Source organism: Trachemys scripta, chromosome 2 (genome assembly GCF_013100865.1).
Source record: "Trachemys scripta elegans isolate TJP31775 chromosome 2, CAS_Tse_1.0, whole genome shotgun sequence".
In the NCBI taxonomy this organism is placed as follows: domain Eukaryota; kingdom Metazoa; phylum Chordata; order Testudines; family Emydidae; genus Trachemys; species Trachemys scripta.
Window position 1 is genome coordinate 218,889,659 of NC_048299.1, and position 19,412 is coordinate 218,909,070.

General features: G+C 40.0%; 1 protein-coding gene across 1 annotated transcript in view; it reads right to left on the reverse strand.

Moving 5' to 3' along the window:
• Nucleotides 1-19,412, reverse strand: part of TOX (thymocyte selection associated high mobility group box) — a 267,358-nt gene that overhangs the window by 65,153 nt on the left and 182,793 nt on the right. Inside the window, exon 4 of the mRNA XM_034762982.1 lies at nt 3,017-3,295. Coding sequence (XP_034618873.1) covers nt 3,017-3,295 — 279 coding nt within the window. The remainder of the gene's footprint in view (nt 1-3,016; nt 3,296-19,412) is intronic.

Below are 19,412 nucleotides of genomic sequence, written 5' to 3' on the forward strand. Positions count from 1 at the left end.
TGTGCTAAAGGAGTTGGTGGATGTGATTGCAGAGCCATTGGCCATCATCTTTGAAAACTCATGGCGATCCAGGGCGGTCCCGGATGACTGGAAAAAGGCTGATATAGTGCCCATCTTTAAAAAAGGGAAGAAAGAGGATACGGGGAACTACAGGCCAGTCAGCCTCACCTCAGTCCCTTGAAAAATCATGGAGCAAGTCCTCAAGGAATCAATTCTGAAGCACTTAGAGGAGAGGAAAGTAATCAGGAACAGTCAGCATGGATTCACCAAGGGCAAGTCATGCCTGACTAACCTAATTGCCTTCTATGATGAGATAACTGGCTCTGTGGATGAGGGGAAAGCAGTGGATGTGTTATTCCTTGACTTTAGCAAAGCTTTTGATACGGTCTCCCACAGTATTCTTGCCAGCAAGTTAAAGAAGTATGGGCTGGATGAATGGACTATAATGTGGATAGAAAGCTGGCTAGATCGTCGGGCTCAACAGGTAGTGATCAATGGCTCCATGTCTAGTTGACAGCCAGTATCAAGCGGAGTGCCCCAAGGGTCGGTCCTGGGGCCGGTTTTGTTCAACATCTTCCTTCTGATCTGGAGGATGGCGTGGACTGCACCCTCAGCAAGTTTGCAGATGACACTAAACTGGGAGGAGTGGTAGATACGCTGGAGGGTAGTGATAGGATACAGAGGGACCTAGACAAATTAGAGGAATGGGCCAAAAGAAATCTGATGAGGTTCAACAAGGACAAGTTCAGAGTCCTGCACTTAGGACAAAAGAATCCCATGTGCTGTTACAGACTAGGGGCCGAATGGGTAGACATCGGTTCTGCAGAAAAGGACCTAGGGGTTACAGTGGACGAGAAGCTGGATATGAGTCAACAGTGTGCCCTTGTTGTCAAGAAGGCTAACGGCATTTTGGGTTGTATAAGTAGAGGCACTGCCAGCAGATCAAGGGACGTGATCATTCCCCTCTATTCGACATTGGTGAGGTCTCATCTGGAGTACTGTGTCCAGTTTTGGGCCCCACATAACAGGAAGGATGTGGAAAAATTGGAAAGAGTCCAGTGGAGGGCAACAAAAATGATTAGGGGGCTGAAGCACATGACTTATGAGGAGAGGCTGAGGGAACTGGGATTATTTAGTCTGCAGAAGAGAAGAATGGGGGGGGGGGATTTGATAGCTGCTTTCAACTACCTGAAAGGGGGTTCCAAAGAGGATGGATCTAGAGTCTAGACTGTTCTCAGTGGCACCAGATGACAGAACAAGGAGTAACAAGGTCTCAAGTTGCAGTGGGGGAGGTTTAGGTTGGATATTAGGAAAAATCTTTTTTCACTAGGAGGGTGGTGCAGCACTGGAATGGGTTACCTAGGGAGGTGGTGGAATCTCCTTCCTTAGAGGTTTTTAAGGCCGGACTTGACAAAGCCCTGTCTGGGATGATTTAGTTGGGGATTGGTCCTGCTTTGAGCAGGGGATTGGACTAGATGACCTCCTGAGGTCCCTTCCAACCCTGATATTCTATGATAATGTGTTGTTATGAAAAAATGTATCACAAATATGCCATTATTTTATTGAAAGATTCAGTAGGAACAAGGACTGGAATAAAAAGATGGGATGACTTCATTACAGAATTGAGCTCCTAGATACTATCTTCTAGGGAAGCTGAGGGTCTCAGGATCTCACAGGCTCAATATGCAAAAATATTTGAAAATTAACAGATGCTGCAAATACCTTATTTTACAAAGTGAAGGCTGTGCATGTTTATGTTTATATAAGTTTTCACGAGTGTGGGAGCAGTTCCTCACAACATTAAAAAATATAACACATTCAAGAACTAAGTTTGTGAAATCAAGGGAAAGTTCTGAAATAATAATTGTAATCAGAATTTATTCAGAACACAGTGAAATATATTTTGCCAATTACAGGATTATTTTACAGCTTGAGGCATGAAAAACATAAATATAACTCAAAAACAAATCAGACGTACAACTCTTGACTCAATTATATTCCTTAGTGACTCACTTTGCCTCTATTTGACCTTCCTCCTACATCTTTGCAATGAATTCCAACTTTTTTTCCCATAAGAACTGGCAATGCTCACAACTATTACTGCTACCACATAACAGGCCCATTAACATTCTCTAGTGATTAGAACACAGAGCTGGGAGTCAGAAGACCTCAGTCCTTATCCGGACTCTGCTCCTAGCTCTTGTGTGATCTTGTGGCAAATCACAACCTTTTTGTGCCTCAGTCTTCCTGTCTGCAAAATGGAGATAATACTCACCCACTTTTGCAAAGCACTTTGAGATTTTTGCACAAAAATGCTATCCAAATGATTATATTATTATGTTTTATTATGTTTGTAGTGACACTAATGGGTGTTAAACGTATCATCATGAAGCACCAGTGCTACATACAATGTAAAAGCATGATGTCTACATAACCTTTCCAAGAAGTGAATTTAAACAGTATTAGAAGATATTTTCCTATTCTTCTGTTCTGGTTGCTATATTTACTTCTTCTATTTATTCATCCTGCGGCCAAGTGCCAAACACTAGCAAACTGTACACACGATCCCATGCTTCCTTAGCAATAACTTGAGTCTTGATCTGGAACGAACACACTTTGTACACATGAGAGAAAATTCAATCTTTATATTAAACTCCTGTAAGAAATATTCTCCTTTACTCTTTAGTTCACTATGCAGACCTTCCATTTTCCTCATTCAGAGAAGTGTGATGTTGTTCACTCATGTTGCTTTCAGGGCTGATTGGAGTCTAGAAGATAGGTTTAAGGTAAAAGCCAATCCTTTATTCACATCAGTTAGCCCCTTTATGCTTGTTGTAAAAATACCACATGCTACAGTATGTACCTCCCTGACATGTCTCATTTGGATGACAGCAACTTATAAATTATAACCTTCATAATTCAGGTACACATATGCCAAATAACACTTAGAGAGACTGATTCATTTAGCTAGTCCTAAAACCAGCCACCATTTGTTATTTCTAGTGCCTAACCATACCTTAGAGGTATCATCCCCTTCATCTTCATGGACTGAACTGGATGGTGAGGGAGTTGCAGACTTGCTTCCAGGTGGAGATGGAGAGTTATGGGGAACATTGTTTCCACCCATATTCAAACCAAGCTGAGCACTGAGCTGTGACTGGTTAATGGTAGTCAGCTGACCATGCTGCATCATTCCTGGCTGCCTAATTTCTGCAGGTTGAACCCTTGGTCTCATGGCTGCCATCTGAGGGTGGGAACTATATTGAGCTCCTTCTGCGTTCCGTAAATCTTGCATCTACAAAAGGAAAATTGGAAAGCAATAATTTTCCATCATCATGCCATCATGTCCAAGTTCCCTTTGGCCTTAAAAGGAATCCCTGCTGATCTACAGGATATTTCATATTTAAGAGAACTGGGAGTTTTTAATTCAAACATATGAGGCGTAAGGAATACACAAAATAACTATACAGCCAACTTTTGCATAACACTGTTTATTTTGGGCTAAAACATGCAGGCTCTTTTCAGCCCTTGGACAGGCAAAGCTCCCATTGACTCTACTGAGAGTTTTTCCTGCATTGGGACTGAAGGATATGGCCTTTTGTTAACTGTCCTTTGCATCTGTCAAAAATGAGTTTAAGAAATATAATAATACAAAACAGAGATGTCAGAATCTTGAATCAAAGTTCAAGAGGGTTCTTGTCTATCTTATGGAGATGAGTTTGAGCTGCCAAGTTTGGATCCAGATCCATACTTGCCCCAAATTCTAGGGAGTTGAACTTCTAGTACTAAGTCCAGTTTTACCTTGCCTAAAACTGCCCAAGACATGTTAATTTTTAAGATTCAGAAAACAGACCTAGGGCTCTATCAATAGGTGGATTAATTGACTAATGAACTGATTTGCTGCAACAGTCACATATGAACCTAAAGTGCTAAAGCTGCAAGGTTGACAAATTTATCCATTTTGCTATTTGGGTCACTGCTTTTTAGCATTAATGAGACTCATTTTTAATTCAAGCAATGAATTCAGTCTCTGCAAGGATTAGAATGAAAAGCATTGGAGGATGAAGCTCTTTACTTATCCAGAGGTCAAATGTACTGTACACGGATACTATAAAGGATATCCCATAATGCTTATCCAATGTACTCAAACTCATAGCTTGAGATAAGACAACTACAGAGAGTAGCTCAGTTTATACAGTTAGATGTTTTGAGGGGGGGTGATTTAAAGTTGAAGTGGCAATTCAAAGCTGAAAATGAAATGGATATAGTTATCTTAGTCGGTATCGTTAAAGCATGCCATATATATCTGGTGGAATTTGACAAAAATTACCAATGTATTAGTATCATTGCGTTAGGGAAAAAGTGATAACAGTCCAATCTACTAATATAACTGTAGTTATTTTACTGATAGCCTTTTGTAGCATGTCACCCAATGATTATTACTTTAGATTTATAACCCACCTCTCTCTTCCCCCCACCCTTGCACTTGTGTGTGTATGTGCATTCTCTCTCTCTCTCCTGATAGCATACCAGTCTGGGAGATCCTTTTACAACAAGGAATTAGAATTAGAACTAGAACTGGGGGGAAAAAAACCAAGTATGATCGTTGCCATTTTTTCATTATTGGCAGAATAAGTGATTTTTTGAAAGGTTATTTATAGGCTTGGGAATTGATTTGGTGTATTTTTTGGAGAGTGAATCACGCCAATAAATATCCTGGAATGGTGAATGTTTGCTATTTTAAATTCATTTGTTGTCCTAAAATATATCTGAAATAGATTTTGACAATGCGACCTCTCTTAATACAGTCTTGGTACTGCTTTATGAATTAATATCTCTGGAGTACAAAAGGTTTATTAATACCCATAATTCAAGTTCATTCAATAACTAACCCATTGAAAAAAACCAGTGCACAGCATCAACTGAGAACTTGAATCTTGAAAAAAACATTTATATTTTTAAAGATTGTTACTGACTTTCTGCTCCCTTTTTTCAAATACCAGCTTCCCTCCTAGTAAAACATATTAGCCTTGAAAGCTATCATTATCTCTGCCTCTAGCAGACAATCTATATCAAAACAGTTGTACACATAAAACAGTAACTACTTCTTGGCTGTATCTCTTCTGATCCAGCTGTTTCACTGAATAGCAGTTGGTGAATGGAGAACTGGAACATGGGTAGCCCTGAGGCCTTATTTGCTAATGTTACTCACCAGCTGCTGCTTTATGTGGTGTTAGAAGGCAAGGCTTGGAAGTTTGCCAGTTGCAGCAAGAACAAGGGAAAGTGAGGTATCTCTGAAGCCCTTCCATTTACCCCTGTCTGTCATCTTTTGACACTGAACATTGTTGAGTGCTATCCCGAGGGCCATTGAGAAACACTGCTGGAGTTAAACTGTGAATAGAGCTTACACTACCCCTTTGTACACTATTTTTTGGGTACCTCTCAGACAATCTAAGGAAACTACAGATCAGTGCTAAAAATAGACCCTTTTGGCTTCACATATTAAAGGAAGCTGTAAATGTAAAATAAGTAAATTTTTCATTAGAAATACTCTATTATAAAATGCACTATTAAAAAACCTAAACAAGTATTTTTGTCAATATTTCAAATGACTGTGCAAGTATATGCCTCAGTGAAAGCTGGACACAAATTTAATAATAATATCATGTTGTTTATTTTTATCTAAAATGTATTTCTAACTGACAACATATCATTGGCTATCAAAACTGATTGGTTATTAAAACATCCCAATCTTGCCACACTGATCATCAGAAGCGAGCTCCCCAAAGACCAGGACAAACCAACCCAAAGTGGCACCAGACCCTGCCAAAACAACAGATGCAAAACCTGCAGACATATCTCCACTACTACAGGGATCAACATGCTCCACAACACCCTTCAAGATTCATGGGTCTTACATTTGTCTATCAGAACATGTAGTGTACCTCATTCAGAGCATCAAATACCCCAACATTTATATGGGTGAAACCAGGCAATCATTACACTCTGGAATGAACTCACACAGAAAAATGACGAAAGACAAAAAAAAAAAAAACAGATCAACTCAATTTCTGACCTATCCGTTCTCACCCTGCACAACACCTTCAAAAGATGAGCCTAGGAGCTTAAATTATTACTTTCCTAGACATTAAAAATTATAGATTTGTAAAGACACTGGATTTATGGCTTATTACAACAACCTCTAACCCGCTAACCTTCCTTTGTCCTACGATTGCAGATGTGTTAATTGCCCACTACATCTTGAATGATCTCTTGCAACATGTGTTAACTCATTATGCTTAACAATCTGTTCCACCTTGTATTTGCTGTGACTATCTTTCCCTACAGTGACTACCTTTCCCAGACCTGAAGAAGAGTTCTTTGTACCTCAAAAGCTTCTCTCTTTCACAAACAAAGATATTACCTCACCGATCTTGTGTCTCCGTTTATTAAGACCTCTTTATACATTCTGCACATAGCAAGAACTATTTACAACCTATAATGTTCTGGATTTCAGATGCAATCAACTTTTCTTGTGAATTTTTAAAACATATGGATATAGGTTTCCATTAACAACAGCTACAGTATTTCACTTACTTTTGCAGAAATATGAGTAAGAAACATGAAGAGTACCTTCTTAATTTGCATTTATATTCCAATTTAGACACTAAGGCCCTGTCTACACTAATGAGGTAAGTCGATCTAAGTTACGCTAGTTAAGTTACACAAATTATATAACTTATGTCGACATAGCTTAGATGGACTTACAGCGGTGTCTACATCACACTATGTCGATGGGCGACACTCTCCTGTCGAGACAGCTTCTGCCTCTCAAGGAGGAGGAGTTCTGAAGTCAACAGGAGAGCGCTCTGCCATCAACTTATTGTGTCTTCACCAGACCCACTAAATTGATGCCGCTGCCGCACCGATTTAGCTGGTAGTGAGAACAAGCCCTAAGGAATAAACCCTCTAATCACTGCCCAGCCTGAGACAGTACAATGAGTGGAGGGCAGATGCATGGAGAGAAGGAATCCTTCTCCCAAGGCTGTGGCCCTAATGCATCCCCTCTGCAGGAAAGTGGGGATACAAACAGGAGACTCTATGTAGCTGTGGATCTCTTGGCATTGCCTCTGTCCTGTCTCCCACCCACCCTTGCCACTTCCTGCATGGGCTTCCCAAATCCTCATGCACTCCACAGTGGATACAATGGGACCATCCATGGAGATGGGAGCAGCCTGTCCATAAATACATTCTGTATACTTGGATTTTGATAAAGCAGGCACTTACCCACATTAAAACTAATTTTGAAATAATCATGGAACTACTCTATGGAAAGCAATTCACAACAAACGTGAACAGTAGAGAATGTCAATTTTCTTTATACCACTGATGGGAAAGCTTAAGCTTTCTAAGCAATGCAACATACTCAGGCCCACCTGAAATTCCTTACAAGTACGCAGTTAAATGTAACCAAGTAGCAGCAGCAGCAAATATTTACATTCAGAGCTGACCAAAGGGCCACAATTCTATTCTGCAGCAACTTTCAAGATTTTGAAATTTGTTTTTGTACAGTACTGGAATGAAAACAAAACCCAAGGAAGGTATGTGTCTACATGTGCAGGTGTCAGACTGGATACTGGCCTAGGATGTGGGAGACTCAGGTTCAAACCCCTACTCTGCCTGATTCAGAGCAGTTTTTCATTCCAGAGCAGTGACTTGACCCAAATGTTCTGAACAGCTCGATCTATATTGCAGTCATGCCGAAAGGCCCCAATCAGTATTGTGGTCTCATTGTGCTGGGTGCTCAAAAACTAAGCCCGTGCTGGTGGAAATTACTCTTCCCTGCCCCAGCTGTCCCCTTGGGTCTCGCAAGAGAAGACAAGTGGTGTTGCCTGAAAAGGGCAGAGTAAAAGGCTGTATGGTTCTACCAGGGGAATGCAGCTGCAGACTGCAGTCTGGGCTATTTGAAGCCCCACCCACAGAAGTCACAGAGTGGATACACTGAATCAGTGCATTCCCAGGACTGCCCCAGTCATGTGCCCATTCTGGCCATTTTTGCCCTGGTTTGCTGGCCCTCTACAATACAAAAAGAAGTTGCAGTCACTTTCTGATGTCACAGTCCTGAAAAACTTTCCCACCACTTAGGTTTTACATTGGCTGGAAGAAAATGCCATAGACCCAGGAATGGGCCCACATCTTTAACCCTAAAAAAAGTCAAAATATCACTACTGGCTCAATATACTGTTACCTGGTAGAGTTCCACTGAGTTTTCCGTATTTATCTATGGAAGCTATATATGTGCACTTTGCTCCTTGGGGCAGGGACATTGGCCTCTTACCTGAAACACTATGGCTCTGTACAGACAGTCAGGGCCGGCTCCAAGTTTTTTGCCGCCCCAAGCAAAAAAAATTTCCCGCACCCCCCCAGCCCTGCCCCAACTCTGTCCCTTCCCTGCCCCATTCCAACCCCTTCCCCAAATCCCCGGCCCCACCTCCTCCCCCAGGTGCGCCACATTTCCCCTCCTACCCTTCCCTCCCAGGCTGCGGCACACTCAGGGGAGGAGGTGGAGGTGAGCTGGGGGGGGAGCGGTTCCTCTGCCCCCCCCCCCAAGAGTTACTTCCTGCGACCCTCCCCGCGCCCCCCACTGCTGCAGCTCACCCCCACTCTGCCTGCTCCCCTGAGCGCGCCGCCACTGCTCCGCTTCTCCCCCATCTCTCCCAGGCTTGCCGCAAAACAGCTGATTCGCGCGGCAAGCCTGGGAGGGAGGGGGGAGAAGCAGAGCGGCAGTGCGCTCGGGGGAGCAGGCGGAAGTGGAGCAGAGGTGAGCTGGGGGGGGGGGGAGCGGTTCCTCTGCCCCCTCAAAGGTTACTTCCTCCGGCCCTCCCCGTCAGGGCCGGGTCCAGGTTTTTTGCTGCCCCAAGCAATAAAATAAAATAAAATAAAATAATAAAAAGCCGGAGTGCCACCCCTTGAAAAGTGCTGCCCCCAAAGGACCAAAATGCTGCCCCTTGAAAAGTGCTGCCCCAAGCACATGCTTGGAACGCTGGTGTCTAGAGCTGGCCCTGCAGACAGTAATAATTGTGCAGAAAGCACATCTCTCATTCTTTGTAAGCATTACATGTACATCTAACGCAACCACAGGCTACTTTGAAAACAGAAACTCATGTTCCTTAGGTTTCTTCCAAATAAAGATTTACAAAAGTTACCAAAGTGAATCTGTCTTGGACCCTCATTCAGTATGCAGGCTGCAGAGGGCTACGTTGCTGAACACTCTCTGCTGAATAAAATGATGAGGCAAGGCAGTCTGATAGCTAAATTCCAACTTGGAGAACAAAGTTTCAGATATCAGAATATTAGAAATTTGGATGTTACAGAAAATAAGGATAGTCCTTATTTGACATCCTCAATGAACTCTCTGATGATCTAATAATGATGGTACTTGGCATTTCTATATCACTTTCCACCCAAGGATCTCATCATGCTTTTACAGACGAGGAAACTGGGACACATCTGCATTTTTGTGCTTGCATTTCAATTATAGGCACAAATGTGAGTAGCTGCACCTGTAAGTACCTGATTGCAAGTTCAAATAAGTAGTCAGAGATGCAACTACTGAGGTTTGCACCTAAAATTCATACCATAGGTGCAAAGTAGGCACAAAAACTGAGAAGTTCAGTTTCATGCTGGCTGAAAATACTTCTAATTACTTGCCCAAAGTAACTGGAGAAAATAGAACTCAGGTGCCTTAAAGAACACATCATCCTTCCTCCCATGTCTTTAAAATGAACCTGAACACACCCAATATGACTGCAACACGGAAATGTCTAACTGGGAGACCATCTCGGGGTATTATCCTGATATTCTTATCTGATGCAATGACTGGGACAGTATCCATCAAACCATTCCTGGATCTGAGACATAACATTGGTTTTCTGATTTAAGCCTGGCTACCCATGCAAGACACGAAGACATGTTAATTGTCATGGCCTGGCACCCACAGATTTTTCAGGTCATGAAAACTGAGATTCTCACATAATTACATAACAGTCCAGAAGCTGAGGCTTAAGAAAAACAGAAAATCTCACAAGACTCATGATAAAATTGAGAGAACTGGCAACAATGAGAGGGAGATGAACTTCAGAGAAAATATCAATAATGTAGGGTAAAAACATCTCATGTGTTTTGTAATTATCCAAAATACTCCAATTATACACCCCAGAAATCCAGAAATACAAATTTAAAAGAGATCCAAACATTTTAAAACAGTGGTTCTCAAACTTTTGTACTGGTGACCCCTTTCACATAGCAAGTCTCTGTGTGCGCCCCCCGCCCCTTATACATTAAAAACACTTTTTTTATATATTTAACACCATTATAAATGCTGGATGCAAAGCACAGATTAACACCAGAAGCGTTATATATATATATATATATATGAATACTTCAGTGTCATACTGTAGTGCATCTTATATATCATGGGCTACAATGAAAGTATCATTCAAAATTTGTATTTTATTAGGGAAATCATTCAATAATCCTTTAAAAATTAAAAACAGAAACCTTGAAAGTAAAATGAACCCTAGACAAGGGAAGCATAAGAAAAAGAATCTGCTATTAAGTTTGCTACTTAAAACCTTCTAAAATCATTCTGTTAAAAAAAAAAAAATAAAGCCATGTTAGGTTGCCTTATGTAGCACTGACTTGGTAAGTGACCGTAAGCTCCTTTAAAACAATTTAAAAAAATACTCAAAATTTGATTGAAAAATTTTATAGCACAATAATATAATGACAATATACAGTTTCTATATTTCTTGGTACACAATTTTGTGACTATTAACATTCCTTTCTACTTTATTCTTTAATATCCTTTGAGTCACACAAGGCCAAGGACTCAAAACCAATCATTACAAAAAAAACAAAACACCTACTGACTTCTATTCAGTTTAATACAATAACCCTTTATTTAAAACAACCTCCAATAAATTTCATTATAAGAAGTTATTAAAAGGGTTAAAAACCTATTAAATGTCAAAGAATTTGCCTGACTCAAACTTCTAATAAAGAAACAGAATAGGCTTTCTTTCTGAATTATTTAAATCTTTACTGACTGTGCACTGAACCATGAAATTAGAAAAGTGTTATTAGAAGTGTTCTCTGGTTTTTATAAAAGTTGTAGCATAGAATGTACCAAACCAGAGTCTTTAACTAGACTAGTTAAAGAAATAGGTTTTTAATCCCACATACATGGTTTCCACTGATATAAAAGGGTCATAATTAAAACTCTAGCCTGCAAGTTGAAGATAATAAAATTATTATTACAGGAGCACACATGTTCATTTAGTATATTCTGGATGCATGTTTCCACTTTAATTTGGACAAATATCTTCAGTTTTGTTTGATCTTGCAAAGTTCACTAATTTGGATCCTTTCAGCAAATGATTAGGGTTTAAATAAAATTTAAATACTTAATTTTAAAGTATTAATGGTGAATAATTTGTGTTATCTTTTTTAAAAGTGTCTAATGCTTACAGGGTCAACAGCAGGTGTAGGTTGACACCAGACCAGTAGGATCCAAGAAGTGTAAGTAAAATATTTTTGCACATATTTTCTGATAACAATATTAACTCTCCATTGCATTTAACAAATAACTATAGCCCAGTTTTATATTTTAGCAATTATTCACATGAGAAAGACAAATATGCCTTACACATTTATTTAGACAACTCTACAGGAATCTTGAATCAGCAGTATATTCAAACAGATTCAGTCAAACACACCTGAATCAATAGTTATCCTGTAAAACAAATGCAGTCAAAAAGAGACTGACAAGAGGCTATGCAAAGCAACATTGGCTCCCCATAAAGGATCCAGGGGACCTGAAGCTATTATGTCTAAGAATAAAAAATAGACTGAGAAGTGTTGGTGAGGAATAGTAGTAATTTCATTCATCAAAATTCTGTTGTAGGGTAATATCCGGTGAGGTCCTGAGAGTCTTCATCTCATATTGAAGACAATGGGCCAAGTCTACCTGTATTTGGTACAGGACCAGAGCAGGATAAGGGAAGCAATGGTGACTACTGGCATCTCTGCAATCCCCTGATCCTGGGACCGACAGCAAACCGTCTAGTCCCAACATGAGGCTTCTAGATACCCATGGCCCTAATGGACCATTTTATTCTATTCAGGTTCTCAAACCACATTCATGATCATAGTATCTGAGTACCTTCCCATAATGCATTAAGAAATATCTGTCATATGTTGTTTGTTCTCTCATCCTCTCCCCTCGCAGCCAATGGTAACAGAATACAAAAGTACTTTGCCCACTTTTCCTTTCTCCGTGTGTTAGGAGGTAAAGGAGGTTAAGTTTAGAGTCACTATATTAACTTTAAGCCACATGGGGATTCCTCCCCACAGTAATGGGGATTCCTCCCCACAGTAATGGAATCCCCGGTAGCTGGTTCAGCCAGGTTTTCTAGTAGTTTTGCACTGTGGGGTTGATCTGGATCCATGAGAGTGAAGGATGCTCAGCACTTTGCAGAAGTGGGGCCACAAATAGCTTCTTGTAACTGAATATTATTGTAAGGAATTGACTAGAAGGGACAGATTCTTCCTTCAGTTGTATATGTGGCTTCCATTGAAGTCAATGTGAAATACTGACAGCAGGGTTACTGCGATGTGAAATACTGACAGCACCTGTCAGGTGAAATACTGACAGGCTCCATGTTTAAAAAAATATCCTTATTTTAGCAAATCATTTCTTTTAGAAACCATCTCCCTCAAATGGAAGCAGTGGCACTGTATTAGTTGTTGATCCTATATTAAACATTTAAAGGAAGAATTCTGTTAAAAGATTATTTTTTATTGGCAATGGGAAGGGAATCCATAAACATTGCACTTGCTGAATAAAGAGCTGAGCTTCAAGACTTATTTGTGCATTTCAAAGAAAACAAAGGCCTACAAAAAGGTATTATTTTGAACCAGGGCTGGCTCCAGGATTAAGCAGCCAAAAAAAAAAAAAAAAAAAAAAAAGCCGTGATTGCGATCTGCGGCGGCAATTCGGCAGAAGGTCCTTCACTCCGAGCGGGAGTGAGGGACTGTCCGCCAAATTGCCGCCGAATAGCTGGACCTGCCGCCCCTCTCCGGAGTGGCTGCCCCAAGCACCTGCTTGTCAAGCTGGTGCCTGGAGCCGGCCCTGTTTTGAACACTACTTTTTAAATATTAAACACCAATGAATCCACTGAAATGCAAAAAACAACAAAAATAAAATACCCAACCACTTTCCATAATTTCATGTTGCATTTTATTTTGCATTAAGCCAAACAGTGACTGTAGTATTTACTACTGATCAAAAGAAATCTTATTTTCAGGTTTGTAAGCCATATTTTTGGATATGTGAATTTAAAAGAATGTCAAGTTGATTCTTCAATATGTGAAGACTCTATGAAGTTAAAGGTTGGAAGAGCAAGCCCATTATAGCTGATATTAGTGATACTACAAAAATAAAACAAACCCTTTTAAAAAGAACAGGAGTACTTGTGGCACCTTAGAGACTAACGAATTTATTTGAGCATAAGCTTTCATGGGCTACAGCCTACTTCATCGGATGCATAGAATGGAACACACAGAAAAAAGATATTTATATATACAGAGAACATGAAAAGGTGGGAGTAGCCGTACCAACTGTAAGAGACCAATCAATTGAGATGAGCAATTGAGATAGCACCTGCACATTTACCAAGTGATACATGCCATCATGTGCCAGCAATGCCCCTCTGCCATATACATTGGCCAAACCAGACAGTCTCTACACAAAAGAATAAATGGACACAAATCTGACATCAGGAATCATAACATTCAAAAACCAGTGGGAGAACACTTCAGTCTCTAACCACTCAGTGACAGACCTGAAGGTGGCAATTTTGCAACAAAAAAACTTGAAAAACAGACTCCAAAGAGAGACTGTTGAACTTGAATTAATATGCAAATTAGAGACAATTAACTTAGGTTTGAACAGAGACTGGGAATGGTTGGCTCGTTACACTAATTGAATCTATTTCCTCATGTTAAAATATGTTAAAATATACTCACACCTTCTATGGGTCATCTCAGTTATCACTTCAAAGGTTTTTTTCTCTCTCCTGATGATGATAGCTCATCTCAATTGATTGCCCTCTTACAGTTGGTACAGCTACTCCCACCTTTTCATGTTCTCTGTATGTATAAATATCTTCTTTCGGTGTGTTCCATTCTATGCATCCGATGAAGTGGGCTGTAGCCCAGGAAAGCTTATGCTCAAATAAATTCGTTAGTCTCTAAGGTGCCACAAGTACTCCTGTTCTTTTTGCAGATACAGACTAACACGGTTACTACTCTGAAACCCTTTTAAGTAACACAACACTAGAAAATGATCACGTTTTCACAATCCTCTCTGTTTTTCATTAATTATGAAACAACAGTCAAGTAATTTTGACCAGTAAGAATGACGTCGATGGTTTAATTGATTTTGGGTCAAGAGATCAATTTCTCTCTGTTCCTAAGCTGCGGCCCTATACACATCAGCATGTGTGATATTATTAAAGAAAGAGGAAATGCTACGTCTGCAAAATGGTTAACTGACGAGATTGTTTTTCATAAATATGATCTTGTTATCCAGTCATACATTTACTGATATTAATAACCATATTGTCACAATTTTCCAAGCAATGTAAACCTAATAACTAGAAACTCAATGCTATAGTCAAATATTGTGGTTTTTTTAATGTTAAACATATGTGTTACTGCAAGGCAAGACACTTCTTGTAAGTTATGAAAAATATGCTTGGCTCTCAGGAAAAAAAAGTCATTTAATGATCTGCTAATAAGTCCATCATTCTCCTGTATTGTATGATTTATGGTTTTGTCTTTAAAACCTATTTAATATCTCTAGCATAAATATCTGACTGCAGCCTCCCAACTTCAATATTGCATTTTTCAAAACAGGAAAAAATCTCAATCATTTTATTTTCTATTTCAGAGAAAAGGATGGACACCCACCAGCCTCAAAAGATTAATGTTAATAAATATATATAAAGTTCATTGCTCATTACATAAGAATGTGACAGAAATCCCTCACTACCGTTTTTTTTTTAAATGTTCATTTTGCTAGGTTTGCAATAAATGTGAACTGAATCCTTCTAGTAACAACAGGTCATATAACAAAAACATATTCAGAAATGAAAACAGAGACAAAGCTTTCTAAAAGGGGTAAACCTACCTCAATCACTATGCAGAGCACGTGCAGTCAGCTAAGGGCAATCACAACTTAAGTATTTTTGAATTCATAATTCATTTTTCCTCTTCCTTCTAATTCTGAAGCACTTTCTTTGTTGTCACATCCACATTCAGAATTTAGATGGTAAGTTTTGTTTGGTTGAGGACACTTCCTTTTTCATTCTCCTTTCAGACCTCTACTTTCGTTATTGCCCAACAGCAACCACTGGTTGGGGAAGTGAGTTTTTTCATGATTCTCTATATAGTAATTTCACTTTATTCCTGTATGCCAGAACAGCAAATGCATGCATCTGTGGTGAGAATTTTCTATAATAGAATGTATTTTCGTATAGCCTTTATACATGCAAAACACCTTGAGTAAAATCCTGGCTGAAGTGAAGTCATTGGTAAAATTTTCACTGGCTTCAGTGGGGCCCCGATTTCACCCTTTATGTATGCAACTTGAAGAGAACAGTAAAATGGGTAAGGTGAAATTCAAGGAGAGAAAGTGATTGCTGTCCCAGAGGAAAGAAGGAAGGAACTTACAGATACTTAAGAGCTTCAGGACAAACGAAAAACTGCCAGTTATGGAAACTATGAAGAAGGAGACAGTGAGATGATAAAGACTCGAGATATAGGATGAATAGGCCGATGAGCAGGCAGATGAGACGTCAGAAGTATGGGTTTTGGAGTGAGTCCATGCAGAAATTTGTAAACCTGAAGGGCAATTTTAAACTGACTCACAAATTACACCTGTGAGATGACGCAGGCATCGGCAGCCACATAGGCATGACACCAATGTCCAAGGTGGGGCCCTTTGGAAATGGAAAGGATGGAAATGGAAGTGGCTGCACAGTTCGACAATATCACAAATCTTCTGAAGGCTCCATCCTCTGGGTGTGTGTTGGAATGAGATTTGGTCTTTTGCTGTTTTCTTTTATTAAAAAAGGCAGCCTGCCTGTCTGCGACCAAATACCAAACAAGAGTGGGGTTAAGCCTCCGAAAGTAAAGCCATGTTAAGACAGTTAATTGTTTAATAGCCACCAGAGAAACTCCTGCCTCACTTGCATATAAAGGAAGCTGGAAGGTGGGGAATTCTGGCAGAAAAATATAATCCACCCCACCCCATGATGGAGTTTGGCCCCATCACACATGCTGAAGCTCAAGAAGCCCTGAAAAATATTAGAGCCACAATCTGCAAAACTGATCCATGTCCCTCCTGACTGGTAAAAGCCAGTGAAGAACAACTATACTCACTACTAAAGGGAAAAGTCAATGTCTCCTTCAGAGAAGCACACCTACCAAACTCCATAAAAATGCAGTATGTTATCCAATCCTCAAGAAGCCAACACTCGACCCTGAATATCTCCCCAACTACAATCTGGTCTCCACCCTCCCACCCCTTGGCAAAATAGTTGAGAAAATAGTAACCACACTGAGCTCCAACAACATGTGATGTCAGCCAACATGCTGGATGCCTCACAATCAGGGTTCAGACCAGGTAACAGCCCAGAGATGAATCTAGTGGCACTAAAAAGATGACTCCTCATGGCCATGTACATAGGTAAGATCTCCATGATCATACTGCTGGACCTCTCTGCAGTCTCTGACACAGTGGACCATAAGGTGCTGCTAACACGCCTACATAACACAGCAGGAATAGATGGCACAGCACTAGTGTCATTACTCTCCAGCAGAACTCAGAGAGTGGTGGTGGGTGACGGCCCCTCCTGTCCAAAGGCTCTCACATGTGTGGTCCCTTAGGGATCCACACTATCCCCTCCTCTTCAATATCTATGTGATAACATTGGGAGAGACAGCGAGACACTATGGGTTTAGCTGCCAACAGTATGCCAATGACACTTAGCTATATTTCTCATTCTAAACTCATGCAAGCACCACTACTACTAAAATGTCACAATGCCGACATGAAACGGGCTGAAGAGCAGCTGAGTCAAACTGAATCGAGGCAAGACCAAAGCAATACCCATCGGAAAAGGAAAACACTTCGAAGAGCTGGCCAAGATCCTTGTCTCCAACTTCCATCAAAGGCATACAACCCCCATTCATCAAAGTGATGCAAAGCCTTGGAGTCCTAAGCTTTGATGACCAGGTGGCATCCGTTTTCAAAAATGTCCTCTCTCACCTCCAGCTTGCTAGGAAACTTTCTCCCAGACAAGGACCTGGCCACAGCGATCTAAGCATTTGTCACCTCCAGGCTGGATTGCTGTAATTCACTGTATCTGAAGCTGAGTGGAAGATGATGCATAACACTCCAACGTGTACTGAATGTGGCTACTTGCCTCCACCACAACAGGCCACTGTGAGCACAGCAGGCCTGTGCTCCAGTCCCTCACTGGCTCCCCGTCAGCTTCTGATGCCAGTTTAAGGCCTTGTTCTTAATTTTCAATGCAATTCATGGTTAAAGGATCTGAATCCAACAAAATAAAATGCAATTGCAAGCTGAGGGTAGACCCCAGTGCTGACCTCTGACATTATCACATGGTAAGCATTGAAAGGCAGAGACATCCCTCAGTGGACAAGCACTCAGATGCAACGAAGGAGAATATAAACCATTAAAAAAATCTGAATTCACATCATCCCGGACTGACATGACAGAGGAAAAGATCTGACAACAGAAAGACCAGTCCACAGTATGCCGTCATATTTATACACACAAGGCTGGCTTCAAAAGTGTATATTAGATCTCAATGCCAGTGCACAATACAATAATGTATGCATAATCTTGTACTCTTTCCCAGCTTAGCACTGCTCCTGAAATGTTATTAATGTCCCATAATAGGGTTGACTTCCACCTGCAACTATGAAGTTTACACCTACAAAGCCTATCACATACTATCTTAGCTTTTTCATCAAAGGAATCTTTTTTTCATTTTGGGCCAAATTTTCAAAAAGTAGTATCTATGAGTGGGTGTAAAAGTGCATCCATGATTGTGCACAAAATTACTCCAATTATTAATGCAATTACGGCAACTATGCAAGTACACTGCTAGCTAAGCCTCTAACTAGCAATCAGTGTGTATTTACTCAATTTGCATGTGCAATTTTCCTGACTGCATTCTCAGTTATCATACACAGATCTCAGGACTCAGTTTATATAAAATCTGATTCTTGATAACTGATTAAGGGCTGATGAGCAATGTGTGAGTGGCTGATAGAGTAAGGATATTAGAAGCACACAGAGAGAAAATAAATTAAAGCAAACAAAGTCAACTTTAACTTACCCATTGCCCTTTGTTTAAATTATACTTAAGAAGAGGAGAACACAAGTAATGTGCTAGCTGGGTCGAGTTCCCTCAATTATCCTGTCTCCTCCTGTTTTCAATATTCAACCCACCCTCTCCGGTAGGCAAGAAACACAATGATTTTTAGTAGGGCTATCGATTAATCGCAGTTAACTCACGCGATTAACTCAAAAAAATTAATCGCGAGTAATCGCAGTTTTAACCGTACTGTTAAACAATAGAATACCAATTGAAATTTATTAAATATTTTGGATGTTTTTCTATATTTTCATATATATTGTATTCTGTGTTGTAACTGAAATCAAAATGTACATTATTTTTATTACAAATATTTGCACTATAAAAATGATAAACAAAAGAAATAGTATTTTTCAATTCACCTCATACAAGTACCATCGTGCAATCTCTTTGTCGTGAAAGTGCAATTTACAAATGTAGATTTTTTTTGTTACATAATTGCACTCAAAAACAAAACAATGTAAAATGTCAGAGTCTACAAGTCCACTCAGTCCTACTTCTTGTTCAGCCAATTGCTAAGACAAACAAGTTTGTTTACATTTACAGGAGGTAATGTTGCCCGCTTCTTATTTACAATGTCACCAGAAAGTGAGAACAGACATTTGCATGGCACTTTTGTAGCTGGCATTCCACGGTATTTACGTGCCAGATATGCTAAACATTCGTATGCTGCTTGATGATTCGGTCACCATTCCAGAGGAATAACACCGTAGCTTCACAAAATATAAAATTGTGGTTGCATTGACTGTGGAAAGACTTTTAAAAAATAAAATATAGACAATTTTGGAGATACCATTACATAGTTTTCTGGCAACTCTTGGAAATTATTGTCCCAGCAACAGTTTAAAAGGCAGCTCTACTCTCAAAACTATGGAAAAA